This window comes from Arachis hypogaea, chromosome 20, assembly GCF_003086295.3.
Source record: "Arachis hypogaea cultivar Tifrunner chromosome 20, arahy.Tifrunner.gnm2.J5K5, whole genome shotgun sequence".
NCBI classification, from domain to species: Eukaryota; Viridiplantae; Streptophyta; class Magnoliopsida; order Fabales; family Fabaceae; genus Arachis; species Arachis hypogaea.
In genome coordinates, this window is record NC_092055.1 from 84,855,232 (window position 1) to 84,869,029 (window position 13,798).

The 13,798-nt window shown below is 32.0% G+C and overlaps 2 protein-coding genes across 2 annotated transcripts; one reads left to right on the forward strand and one right to left on the reverse strand.

Moving 5' to 3' along the window:
• Positions 1 to 1,521: 1,521 nt before the first annotated feature.
• Positions 1,522 to 3,448, reverse strand: LOC112786916 (uncharacterized). Its single transcript, XM_072231117.1, has 4 exons — positions 3,419 to 3,448; positions 3,342 to 3,359; positions 3,077 to 3,110; positions 1,522 to 2,552 (listed from the first exon to the last, which is right to left on the reverse strand). The coding sequence occupies exons 1-4, from the start codon at positions 3,446 to 3,448 to the stop codon at positions 1,834 to 1,836; spliced, it is 801 nt and encodes a 266-aa protein (XP_072087218.1). The 3' UTR covers positions 1,522 to 1,833.
• Positions 3,449 to 5,505: 2,057 nt separating this feature from the next.
• LOC112782550 (uncharacterized) lies at positions 5,506 to 13,634 on the forward strand. The gene is made up of 9 exons (XM_025824991.3): positions 5,506 to 5,879; positions 6,674 to 6,779; positions 9,127 to 9,440; positions 9,600 to 9,705; positions 9,781 to 10,134; positions 10,765 to 10,841; positions 10,929 to 11,053; positions 12,195 to 12,470; positions 13,211 to 13,634. Exons 1-9 carry the CDS (start codon positions 5,752 to 5,754, stop codon positions 13,228 to 13,230), a joined length of 1,506 nt encoding a protein of 501 aa, XP_025680776.1. The 5' UTR covers positions 5,506 to 5,751; the 3' UTR covers positions 13,231 to 13,634.
• Positions 13,635 to 13,798: the final 164 nt, after the last annotated feature.

Below are 13,798 nucleotides of genomic sequence, written 5' to 3' on the forward strand. Positions count from 1 at the left end.
TATCCCATGAAATTTGTTTGATCAAAAGATGAGTTGAACTCCATTTGAATTTTGTAAAACACACCACCAAAGAAAACTTAAATTCATATCTCATGTAAGATTTGCTTAGTGAGGCAAAAACACAAACACCTTGATGTCAACTCAGAATAGAAAATTAAAAGAACAAAAACAAAGAAAATGCTTAATCTAGACCTCTCACCCACTTAATCATTGTCGATCTATATCAATCCCCGACAACGGCGCCAAAAACTTGATGGGTGAAAATTAGATTTCCACACAAACTCAAGTTATCCTCCTTGGAAGGTGAAGAGGTCAGCTGGCCTTACTGTAGGTTGATACTATGTTCATCTTTGCACTTTTGGGGTAAGTTTTCTCCCTCAGATTTAGTGTCCACCATGCAGTGTCATATATGCTTGGAAAGCTCTAGATTCCTACTTTCCAATGCCACTAAAATCACCTCATTTGGAGTTTTGTAGCTCAAGTTATTCTTGTTGGAGTGTGAAGAGGTCAGGGTTACAAATCCTCTTTGCTTAACTCAGAAGCCTCTTTGAGTTTGTTTCCAACTCTTTTGTCACCTTGGGGGTGTGATTCTTCTTTTAGTGCTTTTATTGCTTCTTTTTCTATTATTTCCTACAAAATTTATAAAATCAAAAGATCAAAGAAATATATCATTTAAGCACAAAAGCATTCAATATTTAAGCACTAATAATCAATTTCTTGTATGAAAAAGTATAAAAAAATATGACATGATGGTATGTCATCAAGCGGCAATAGTATTATGGCCACTAAAATATATAATATTAATGGCAAATATATAATTGCCACTAAAACATAACTTAAATAAATAAAATAATGACTATTATATTATTGTCACTAAAAGTTTGTCGTTAAAACTAATTTTTTTATAATGATTCTTTTTTTACATTCAAAATTTAAATTGGATATGAATCTTATGTAACATTACACTTTTTTATTTAAATAAAATAAATTACTTATTTATTCAAATAAATCGTTACCGTTTTGAATATTTAATTGTGTTTTTGTCGACAAAAAAGAGAAAATGAAAATTACAATGTTTACACTAGTGTTAATAGCAAAAATGACACTAATTTTTTTTGCCTATTTTCTCTATTACTTTCAACAAAAATGGACAAAAAAGAGAGAGGAGAGAGAAAATACTTTACGTGCAAACAAGGAGTGGGGGATGATAATAATTTTCTCTCTCCTCTCTTTTTTGCCTATTTTTACTCGTAGTAATAAAAAAAATGGGAGAGATTTTTTTTTCATTTTTGCCGGCAACGATAGCAAAAATGAAAAAAAAATATAGTATTATTTTTGCTGTCAGTACTAGCATAAATATTATAATAATGCTCGATTGTTATTTTTGGTTAACGAGATTGACCTCTTCCAACCGTGTATTGTGTACTCATACCAGGGATATCAATTTCATATTTCTCACAACTTCTTAACAATCTCAAGTAAATTGCATCAACCATTATCCCTCAATTTTTGAAGAAGTAGTTTTGATGTGGAAACAACATGCATTACATTCAAAATATCTTGAAATTTTTGTTGTAATTCTTGGCACAAAATATTAGCAATCCCCATAATTTTCTTCATCAAATGTAACGAAAAAACAAATTCAAACGAGGATAGCACTTTGTTGACACCATAAGCCTCACCTCTTTGAGCAGAAGTTGTACCATCATCAATAATGTTATTAAGAACGGTATGAGTAGCTGCAAACATTCTTATCAAGCTATAAACAGAATAAAAGTGAGAACTCCATCTTGTATCTCCAACTCTTTGTAAAGTGCCCATTTTATTTGCACCTTAACCTGTTTCTAGCATATCATTGGTAACCAATTTTGCATTTTCAATTTCTTGAGCTTCTTGTAGTAGATCATGTCGTTTGCAAGATGCACCAACAATATTGACAATAGCAGTCAATTGTGTGAAAAACTCATGAATTTGAAGTATTTCCCTTGAAGCAGCCACCAGTGCTAATTGCAATCTATGAGCAAAACAATGGACATAATACGCTTGTCGGCAATCATTGAGAAATAAAGCTTGTGAACCATTCCATTCCCCTCTCATATTGCTAGCATCATCATACCCCTGACCTCGAATATTTTCAATTTGGAGATTATAAATAGAAAGCACAGACACCAACTCTTTTTTCAAAGTCAAGGCACTAGTATGACTAACATGTACAAGATCAAAGAAGCATTCACGAACAAAACCATCCACATCAACAAATCCCAAAACAATAGCCATTCGCTCTTTTTTAGATTCATCACGAGCTTCATCAATGATAATACAAAATTTGGCATCTCCAATATCCTTTCTAATTGAGTTTCTTACCGTTGTAGCAAGAACATGTAGAATTTCTTTCTGAACATCACTTGAAGTATATTTAGCAAATCTAGGAGCATTTTCCAAAACAAGCTTTTGAACACTACTATTGTAAGAACCCAAAAACTTTAACAATTCAATAAAGTTACCTCGGTTATCTGAACTCGAGCTTTCATCATGGCCTCTATAAGCGCAACCTTGAAAAGTCAACCATCTAATACAATCAATAGATGCAAATGATTAAAATCCCACATCATTAGATGTAAATAGATGTCAACCATCTAATACAATCAACCTTGGTCAGCACTTTTATTAAAATCTAGTCAGCAAATGATTAATCCCACATCATTAGATGTAATCTCACACCATTAAAAATAATAATAATGACTAATTGATGGCTACAAATCACAAAATCTGCTAGCCCTCTAGCACTCCTCCTCTCTGTTTATTTCAATAGGAAAAACTATAGATTTAAACAAACCTATTCTTGAACAGAGAAAAATCATATATCTAGTTACATGCATCAAAACTAAGTGTTGTATTTTTTTTCTTCTTTGTATTGTTGTGTTCTAACTTATCTTGTTGTCTAACATGGTTTGATGCTATGGGCTAGCTACCACACAAAATGATTTAATGAAATTGAATTGTTGTGTTTCAATGCGAAAGTTATGCAAAATTATTTGTACTTGTGATTCCTCAAAGCCAACCTTGGGCAACTCACCATCTTCCTCCTCCACTTCAATCTTGCGATGCTCCTACACATTTTTTAATCCATATTAGCACATAGAATACTCACACTAGCTAAATTCAACAATGTGAAAACTAGGTGTACCTTTAGTTTAGCTTATTTTAAAAGCTTTCATAGATTACATGATTTGTTGAAAAAACATACTGCAACTAACTTCCATATGTAGAATTCAAATTACTATTTGCAACATTGATGTTTATGATGTTCCATGCCAATTTCTATTGCAGCCACACTTTACCTTGATTTTCCTCAGATTCTGCAATGTAAATGCAACATTAGAGTTTATTAATATTAGAATTTATCAATTTTATTCACAACTTCAATATTAGAGTCTGATGATTCCATTGTAGTCTGACTTTTAGTTGAACAAACAGCAGAGCTTTCTTAATTTTACCACAAATTACACAATAACAAAAGATCAAAATTCTAGAATAAAAAAAATAAAAGAGAGGGAATGAAGAATGAGAATTGAAGCAGAACAAATTAAGAAATTGATGAGAGTAACTCACTGTTAATTAGAAGACAATTAAAAGCGCTAAAAAGAAAAGAAAGTGATGAACCAAGTGAAGTGCAACATTGAGAAGAGAAGAAAGTGGTGAGAGATGCGATCGATCAGAGAGAAATGATGATGACTTGGGTTTTTGATTAGTGCTAGAACCACTTTACACACTGATAGGGGTGGGTTTGGCTGCGTTGTTATGTTTGGCCGTGTCATGGGTATGTTATGTTTGGCCGTGTCATGGATATGTTGGGTACTTGATCTGTATCATATGCATCATATTATAAAATACATAAATTATATAGGGATTGATTTTAGTGGTTAATTTTAGATACAAATAGAATTTTTAGTTTAATTTTGATATATTAAATAATGTAAAAAGTTTTACATAATTATCCAATTATATCCGTTCTTTTAAATGACAATTCATGCATTCAATATATATAAAGATGTTAACGTGACATTACGTGATTAGATGCACATGTAACGTCAGTTTGAATTGACTTTTGAAAAAAGATATTTATTTTCTTTCTCTCTTTTAAAATAAATTTTTAATTGAAAAAATTATTTTACATTTGGATAAATTATTTTTTAAAAAGAATTTTTAAATATTAAAAATAATTTTTACTATTATTTTTTTATTTTTTTTAGAATAAGTTATTGATGGTTTTTAGAAAAAATAAATAATTTATTTTTCTTAATAAAAATATTTTTTTAAAAAGATGTATCCAAATGTATTTAAATAAATACTTTATTTTTGAATTTTTTTTGAGAAACAATACTTTTACATTTATACAAATTAATTTAAGTTAATACTAAAATAATATTATACTGATAGTACAATAAAATTAAATTCTAAGAACAATTAGTTATAATAGCCAAAAGCGAATTTAGGGAGATCAATATGCACTATGGTCCCTAAATTTTTGAAACTTAAAATATATATTATGCAATATCTAAAACTTTTAATAATATATATACTAATTTAGTAGTTAAAGGATGTATTTTATACCACAAACATGAGTTCAAGTCCTATTTCATATATTTTAAATTTATTTTATTCAATAATTTTTTTGTTGTTCTTTTTAATATTGTTTTTTACAATTCTTCCATTTATTATCATATAAAAGTACTTTAATTTTTATAATAATTTCTAATTGAATGTAATAAAAAAATATATACATAAAATTACGTTAGATTAAATTATATTTTTTTTGATATTAAAATCAGAATATATTAAGTAAATTATTTATTAATATAAATATACCTTGTATATTATATTCACTAATTTATTTTAAATACATATATTAAAAGTATTAGAGAAACAAATTTATATTATTTATGCTATATTTTTATAATAAGGATAACAAGTATAACTATATGCAAAAAGGCTTTGATATAAATGAATTTTTTTAAATTAATTTAGTTAAAAATAATATTAAAATATATAATTATTTTTTATTAAAACTTTTGATTTTAATATGGCACATTTAATATTTTGTTTTTGACCTCTTTTTATAAAATTTTTGGATTTTCCATTAGTTATAGTTGTGTATTGAATTATTTTAAAATTATTAAGACAATCACATGAAATAAAATGGCTTTAGAAGACCTCACAATATTTTAATTTTTAAGATATTTTTGTGGTTTATTTTATTTTAATTTGAATAAAATATTTTATTTGTCTTTTTTAATTATAAAAAATTATAAATGTTTAATTTAAATTACAAATTTTAGATATTTATTTGTTTTTTCCCTTTGTTTTTAGTTTTTGAATTTAGTTTTGATACGTTAATAATATAAAATATTTTATATAATTATATAAATATATTATATTTTTTTAATGACTATTTAATAATTGATATAAAAATAATTATTTTTATTAATGTAATATTACATAATTAGACTTTTTTGGTAGAAAACTATTTTTTCAAAATTAAATTCTTAAACTTTTTTCATGTAAAAGTTAAACATGAGCGGCGAGGCCCGAGCGGTCATAGGCAAAAATAGAGTAGAAAATGGAATTTGGCAATTTGCCCTAAGTTGGTATCCTGCCGATTTCATTTTGGTTTTGGTTTGAACCTGAACTGAACTGAAGGAAGTACCAACCCCATCGCACAATAACACCGATACATACACATATTTCATCATGGGAGAAGCAACACCAGAGACTGAAACTCCGAAGAATGTTGTCAAGGCTGAGACACCTGTTATTGTTGAGACCCAAATTGAGACAGCTATGCTTTCTCGCGTCCCTCACTTCAAGGAACAAGCAGAGTCAGTACTCTCTCTCTCTCTCTCTCTCTCTCTCTCGTAATTAATCTACTTAGTAGGTATATCGTTTTGCTCTCTTATGTAATAATGTGCACTTATAACTTTGATTTCTAGATTTTTATTTTGGGAAGAAAGAAACCTTGCTTGTGTTGTCGTTCGTTTATGATTTCTGGGGCTTTGGATGGTCTAGCCATGTTGTAGTGGTGTGTGCTTGTATGTGTGAAACTCTGAGTGAGGCATTATTAAAGGGAATTATGGCATATATTTTTGGCATTTCTGAATTGCTGAAGTCCAAAAGGGTTTAGGAAAATTTGGACAAAAGGAGAATCTTGGTCTATGGAAACGTGTCTTGTTTCCTTTTGGTGGTGTTTGTGAGTTGGGATCTTGGAGATAAAGAGACGGAAGGGTGGTTGGTAAAATGGACTCTGCTCTACTCATCAAGCATTCTCCAAGATCCCAACTCACGAGTAAAGCCTTGGTAGTCTGAACTCTGAAACTACCGGATGGTTCATTGAGTCGGATTTTGCTGACATGGGGACTTGGTGTCAATTCAATTAAGGAAGAAGATTATACTCCTCCTGTCTTAGAGGTAGCAGAATGTCTTAAATGACATGAACCCAACGACAATTGAATGCTATTGAATCCGTTGTTCTGTGTTCCTTGAACTAAAGTTTAGATATATGATTAGTTTGAGTAACCATAATCTTCCCTAAGTAAGGTATTTTGTGATCTGAGTTTATATATACACAATGGACTGCGGATGTATCTGAAATTGAGCAATTTTTTTTTTAATGCAGTTCTTTGACATTTGAGGGGGTTCGTAGACTGCTTGAGAAGGACCTGGGGTTGGAGGAATTTGCATTGGATGTCCATAAGAGATTTATCAAGCAATGTTTGGTAAAGGTACCGTATTATATTAAGCAATATTTTTTCTTTGCTTTTATTTTTATTTTTATTTATTGAGGATCTCTATTCCTCCATGCACTTTGTATTATCCAACACTTGTTAATAAATTTCTTCTTTTATGGAAAAAGTTAATCTGACCGTTGAAAATTCATAAGAGATAAGTGATCTGATTTTCAATTAATCTAGCAAACAAGCAGTTCAATGTCTAATAAATCTGGTCACATCTCTAACCAAACTAGATGTAATTTGTTGTGTCTTCATACTTTATTGTGGGACATCTTGCATCCTTATGCAATGGATTTTAATTGGAATATTGTGAGAAATAAGTGCAGATTGAGAAGTGTAATTTTCACAATGGCAAGACTTTTCTACTAAATTGTTCAAATGATGAAAAATATAGAAAATAATTCTAGTAATATTTGGCTCCATTTTGGATGCGACCCTTTCTCGGACCCTGTGTTAACGCGCAATGTTTGTGCACCGGGCTGCCTCTTGTTTGCCCTGTTGATGTCTTTGTATGGTTGTTCTTATCAATGGGTTCCTTGTTCAACCCTTCTGGTGGAAGGAAGGAAATTAGTATGTGTGATTTTTACTGACCAATGAGAGTGCCTCTTGGGATAAGACATATGAACTATGAAGGGCAGGTGGCCACCTAAGCAACTAGTTTGTATTAGAGTATCAAGTGCTGTTTCTAATATGTTACATAAATGAACAGTAATTTATTGAAGGTTGTCATGAGACCCAAAGAAGTTTTTTGTCTTTATAATGTTTAATTTGTATAATGTGGTGAATCATGAATGTATTTGATGCTAAGTTTGCAGAATCCCTGAAGGCATAGAATGACAATTACTTGAGTTTCATGATATCTTTTTGTTACATGCTGTGTTGTGTGTTTGATTGTCCACATACCACATTACTCTAGTGGTGAAATGGCTATGGTGTTCTCCCATAGAATCTCAATCTCTTTGGCATCAAGTTATCAAAAGTAAATATGGTATGGACAGTAATGGTTGGGACGCCAATGCTGCTACTCATTCTAGCCCTTGGAAATTCATTTTGAAAGGATACTCTGCTTTCAAACCGTTGCTCTCCTTTATGGTAGGTGATGTGTCTTATTTCTTTTGGGAAGACCGTTAGATAGAAGATACCTCTTGAAACCTGGTCTTTCCTCTTATTCATCATCTATCTTATTTGCGTAATTCTCTTTTCCAGTCTTTTTACATTGCACAAGGTTCTTGTTTCTCTTGGGACTTCCATTTCTTTCGTAACCTTAATGACAGGGAATCCTCTAAGATTTTGATTCTCTTATCCCTCCTTGATGATTTTTCTGTCTTGTAACCCTGACTAAAGGATATAGTCTCTTGATTCCTTTGGTAGTTTTGGTTGTAATCCTTCTTCCAATTTCTTACTCACTCCTAGAACACAACTTCTTTCCATCTAAAGTCAAATCTTTAGAATGCACAACTGTGCTTAACATAACTAATACCAAGGAATTGTTGCAGGTTCAAAGGCCACATAAGGCTATCTCCCCTGATGTGTGTGTTATGCATTGGGCAAATTCAGAGTCAAATTCACATATGCTTTTGCATTGGCCAATTGTTTTGTTATGGAACAATTTGTTTAGCATCTTTGATGAATGTTGTGTCTGTGCCCTGTAGCTTATACCAATTTCTATTGACTAGTTTGGGTTTGGTAGCAGAAATTATGGCAATGTGTAGTTTTCGCCACTATCTGGACTATTTGGTTGAAGCGTAATGCATGTACCTTCAATGACATTTTATAACAAGCATGTTTTATGGGGATAGAATCAGATGCCTAGCATCTAGTAGGTGTAAAGTTCATAATCTCTATAGGGGACTTTTCCTCTTGGACATGTTGAGAGATTGAAAGCTATATTTTATAGATAAATCTTGTTTTTTGTTTTTGCTTTTGTATAGAGGAACCCTTATCCCCCATTTTGTATTTATCCTTATTCTCATCTTAATGAAATTCTCTTTTTATCAAGAAAAAAAATGTCTATATACCTTGAATAGTATATATGTTGTCAAATCTTTAACATGGTTGGTTGTAATTAAATAATTTCATTATTTTGTAAATCTAGTGGAGCAATTATACCTGTATTTGCTTTTTATGTAGTATAATGGGTCATGTAAGAAGATTTTGATTAATATAATGAAATGGTAAATAGTGTGTTCTTTAATTTTCAATGCTAATTGCCATTGATGATTATTGCAAATTGCTTAAGAATGTAGTTGTCTGTTTGGACTCAAATTTTGAAATGACGAAAAATTCTTAAATTGTCTTATACCATCTGTCATTTTTTTCCCTTCATTGTGATGAATAGTGCTTAGAAGGTGTTGGTGATGATGATAGCCAAAAGATATCTGGGGAGGCAGGGGTGAAAGGTGCAAGTACAAAAGAACCCATAGGATCAACAGATGAATGCCAATCAAAAGAAGATGCAAAGGATCGTTGCCCTGAAGATGAGGAGAAAATGGAAGATTCTCCAGTCTTGGGTCTACTTAAAGAAAAAGAAAAGAAGGGAGTTAAAAGGGAAACCAAGGAAGATAAAGACAATGGTGGAAAAGTAGTTCCAAGTGAAACTCTAATTAAGAAAGCACTTAGAAAAAGAGCTACTTACATCAGGACTAATTCAGAGTATGCTACGGTTTCTTTCAATTATATATCCTTCTGACCTCTTTATGACATGTATACTATCCCTGTCTTTACATGCGGTACATTTATTCACATGAACTAATTCTGGTTAATATAACTAATTCTTAAGGTATAACTTTTGTACTTTTGACTCAATTTCAGGAAAGTCACAATGGCTAGCCTTCGTCGACTATTGGAAGAAGATCTTAAACTTGATAAATTTGCTCTTGATGCCTACAAGAAGTTTATTAGTCAACAGCTAGATGAGGTAAGTTCATATGCTGTCAATTTAAATGTAATTGATGCCTAGTCTGATTCTTAGAAGTCTTTGTTAAATGTGAAGGTATTGAATTCTTCAGAAGTTTCAAAACCTTCAAGCAATGCCAAGAAAATAGTGAAGAAGAAAGGTGATACCCCAGTGACTAAAAAGTTAAGCAGTGTAGAAGAGAGTTCTGATGCTTCAGATAATGAGAGTGATGAGGAAGATGTCAAACCAAGAAAGGAAATGGTTAAAAAGGCGAAGAAGCAGAGTACCACTGAACCTAAAAAGCGAAGCGGATCCATGGAGGAAAAAAATCTGCCTAGTAAGAAAAGGGCCAAGCCAGCTAAAGATGCTTCAGAAGACAGCAGTGATGCAGAAGGTAGTCGAGGAGACTCTGAAGATCAGTCCCGTTCTTCCCGAGAGAAACCCACGAAGGTCATACTAACTAATATTTATATGGTGATTGCAGTGATGAATTCTTGGTTCTAAGTTCTACAGTTGAGAGCATGATTTTTGAGAAATGCTAGGGGGTTATCAAAATTTATTGTTTTTGGCCATCACTTAACCATCAACTCAATTTCTTTAGTCTAGTTCCATTAGTCTAGTAATCCAATAACATACTTTATCCCATATTTTTAAACATTGATGGCTAACTGACAGCTAAAAACAATAAATTCTGATGGCCCTCTAACATTCTTCTTCATATTTTAAGAGAACAGTTATAATCTCAAAATTGAATAGAGGAGGAGGGTTGTGTTAGGCCCTTGAAAGCCAACATAAAAGTTTGTTGAATCTTCATGACATGGACCAAACACGTTAGAGCTCAATGACGTCGTTTGATCTATGTAGCCGACCTCACCTAGTGGGATAAGGCTTTGTTGTATTGTAGTTATGATCCCAAAATTTAGTAGCTGCTCACTTCAGTTAACTACATGCTTGTTCTTCCTATCTGATTTTATACAAAGCTTATTCTTCATATATTATTCTTTATTTCTTGTTAGTTTTTACTGAGTAAATGGATGATGCGAATCTGATTGGACTATATCTTTCTCTTCCCAACTGCAGAAGAAAGAAGTTTCAACTCCTGTGTACGGTAAACGTGTGGAGCACTTAAAATCTGTTATTAAAGCATGTGGAATGAGGTAATTTCCCTTTGTTGTATTCATTCTATGATCTTAGTTGTTTATTGGGGATAATACTAATAGGCTGATGTTATTGTCCTATTACAGCGTGCCTCCTTCAATTTACAAAAAAATCAAGCAGGCACCTGAAAACAAGCGAGAAACCCAGCTAATCAAGGAGTTGGAGGAGATACTGTCTAGAGAAGGATTGTCTTCTGATCCTTCTGAAAAGGGTGAGTTAAATTATTGAGATAATATATGTAAATATCATATCCTGAATGATTGAAGCATTTATTACTTTATAAGAGAAGCTATTGCTTCAGCTGTAGCTCTGCTCATTTATCTTCACTACAGCTTAAACAGCTAAATGCTTAGCTGGTTTTAACTGTTTACTAGTTTTAATCATGTCTAATTATCTAAACTGATGCATGTAAGCATAATATGATTTTAATTCGTCACGGTCTATCCATATTCAAATTAACCCCGTGATGGTATATACAACACCTGTAACTAACTTGGTTTAATAGTTGCAAACTGAATTGTTAATCAAACATGTTTTGGACGTCTTTATTAATATATGAACCTGTCTTTTAAGTTTTAATCTTTATTGTTGAAATTTATAATGTTATTTGAAGTGATTTATAATATAGGATAGCTAATAAAATGAATGGATCTTGCAATGAGCTTATAGCTCTTTCGCTCAGATGGATTCATCTAAGTTTTTCAGATCACTCTTCTTGTTCTTCTATGTCGGTGCTTGCACCTCCTATGTAACTGAAATAATATAAAAAAGGGAGGCAAAACCCATTTCTTTATGTATTTTTATGCACATGATAATGTCATCCTTATTGTCGGTTTTCGTTCGGAATAGTACACTAACAATCACTGCAGAAGTTGCCTTGCTAACTTACAAAACTGGGGAGATTGATTCCTTATTCATTTGGTACAATATTGTACAAAAGCTGATGGAAGCATGTTCAAGCTCTGATAAGAACAATTGATTAAATAGGGTATCTAAATAGTTTAAAGTAGATGAAGACCAAAAAAATCATATAGATGAAACCATTATGAAAGTGTTAGGTTTGAATGTCTTTTCGATGGATATTGTTTACAATTCACACAATAGCATCATTTGGTTTGTCTTGATGCTGATTCTAATTTCTCTCTGGAGTGGAGGTCAGTGTACCACAGGTAAAGTTGAATTCATTTTCTTGTTAAGTACTCTGCCTTTTCATTTTATTTTTATGGATTCTGCATTGAAGTGTACATAATGACTGCCTAGTCCTTGGATATGATTTGGTCCAGCTATATGTTATTCCATCCTTTTTCATTTGATACCTCTTTTACCCTCATTTTTTTCTCTCGTGAACATAGAAATCAAGGAAGTTAGAAAAAAGAAGGAAAGAGCAAAAGAACTTGAGGGTATTGATTTAAGTAATATTGTGTCGAGTTCAAGAAGGAGGTCAGTGACAAGCTTTGCACCTCCTCCTCCAAAGCCCAAGATTCCAGTTGAAACTAACGGCAATGATGCTAAGTCTGGTGATCGTGATAAAGATGATGAAGATGATGATGATGAAGAGGATGAAGAAGATGAAGAGGAGGAAGATAGTAGTGATGCTGAAGAAAGTCAAAGCGATGAATTTAATGAAGGTAATTTAATATATGATGTGGCTCTGCATTTTTATCTTTGGTTTATGAGTCTTAAGTTCTGCAATCTCTGTTCTTGAATGCTTTTCGTGGAGGAGTCAAAATAAATAAATGCTTTGATAGGAATCACATTAGAGAGCTGCATGGATCTGGCCTAGGCAATTGCATAACTTAATGAGCTGTGAGCCATGCCAGTGCATCATAAAATGAACCTGTCATTTCAGGCCTAGATGCTCTGAACACTTTACTGATTACGGAGGATATTTTACCCCCCAAAAAGATACTTGTGTGTCCAGGATGGAATTATGAACGGATTTATTAGGAGAAAACTAAGTCAGAATATACCCAAAAAGAAAAGGAAGAAAATAGCACTAAAATAGGTGCTAAAATCTTTCCTTAGGTGGCTTGGTTGTGTTAATAGATCAAATGGAGAGTAGCCCGTGGCTAGAGGTAGAGACCCTATGAGAAACCATGCAAAACCATTGTGGAAGATTTAGATTTTATTTTTGAGTTGGTTCTACAATAGGAGAATGTAGTCTTGTCTAACCCACATAGTTGACGGAAAATAGATTTGGTGGTGCAGTGGTGCTCTTATTGTATATTTGTGTATGCAAGGCCTAATCTTCTAGTAACTTTGATATTTGTTGTCTACATAGCTTTTGTTTATTTTATGCATTCTGTCCACCTCTCTACAGTCGAAGTTTTACACAAGGTTTACATTGTTGTCGTTCTTGTTTATGCAGATGAAGACGACAGTGATTGAAATTAAGGCAGGTACTTTAGTGGTTAAAACTTAAGAAAGGTTAGAGTTGAGGACTTTGTAATGTAATGTGTCATCTCGTCAGCTTGTGTACTTACAAGACCCCTCCAGCTTCTCATCAATGGTGTTATATTTTTCTGAGGACCACATTGTTAGGAGCCTTAGACAAACTCTGGTTAGAATTTAGTCTTGATGGGGCGTTAGAATTTAGATTGTGCAAATGGCAGTACGATGAGTATGAAGTTAATACTGTTTTTTGTGTTATTACATCTCAGCAAAACATATTTCAATTAGTAAGTCTACAGTTGGTTGCGCCTGAATTGGCTTTGTTGGAGGTATTGTATGTGCTAAAAACTCTGATGTACAAATACTCAAATACTCATTTTTAATTTTTTATGGTAAAACAAGTAGTAGTTTTTTTTTTTTTTTTAAATTTTAATTTGAACAAAAATTTGGAAATAAATTAATAAATGATATACTATATGGATTAATCCACGAAAAAGAAAAGAGGATTAACTACATTAACTACATGTATGTTCTATGATAGATAGAATATTATATTAGTTATAAG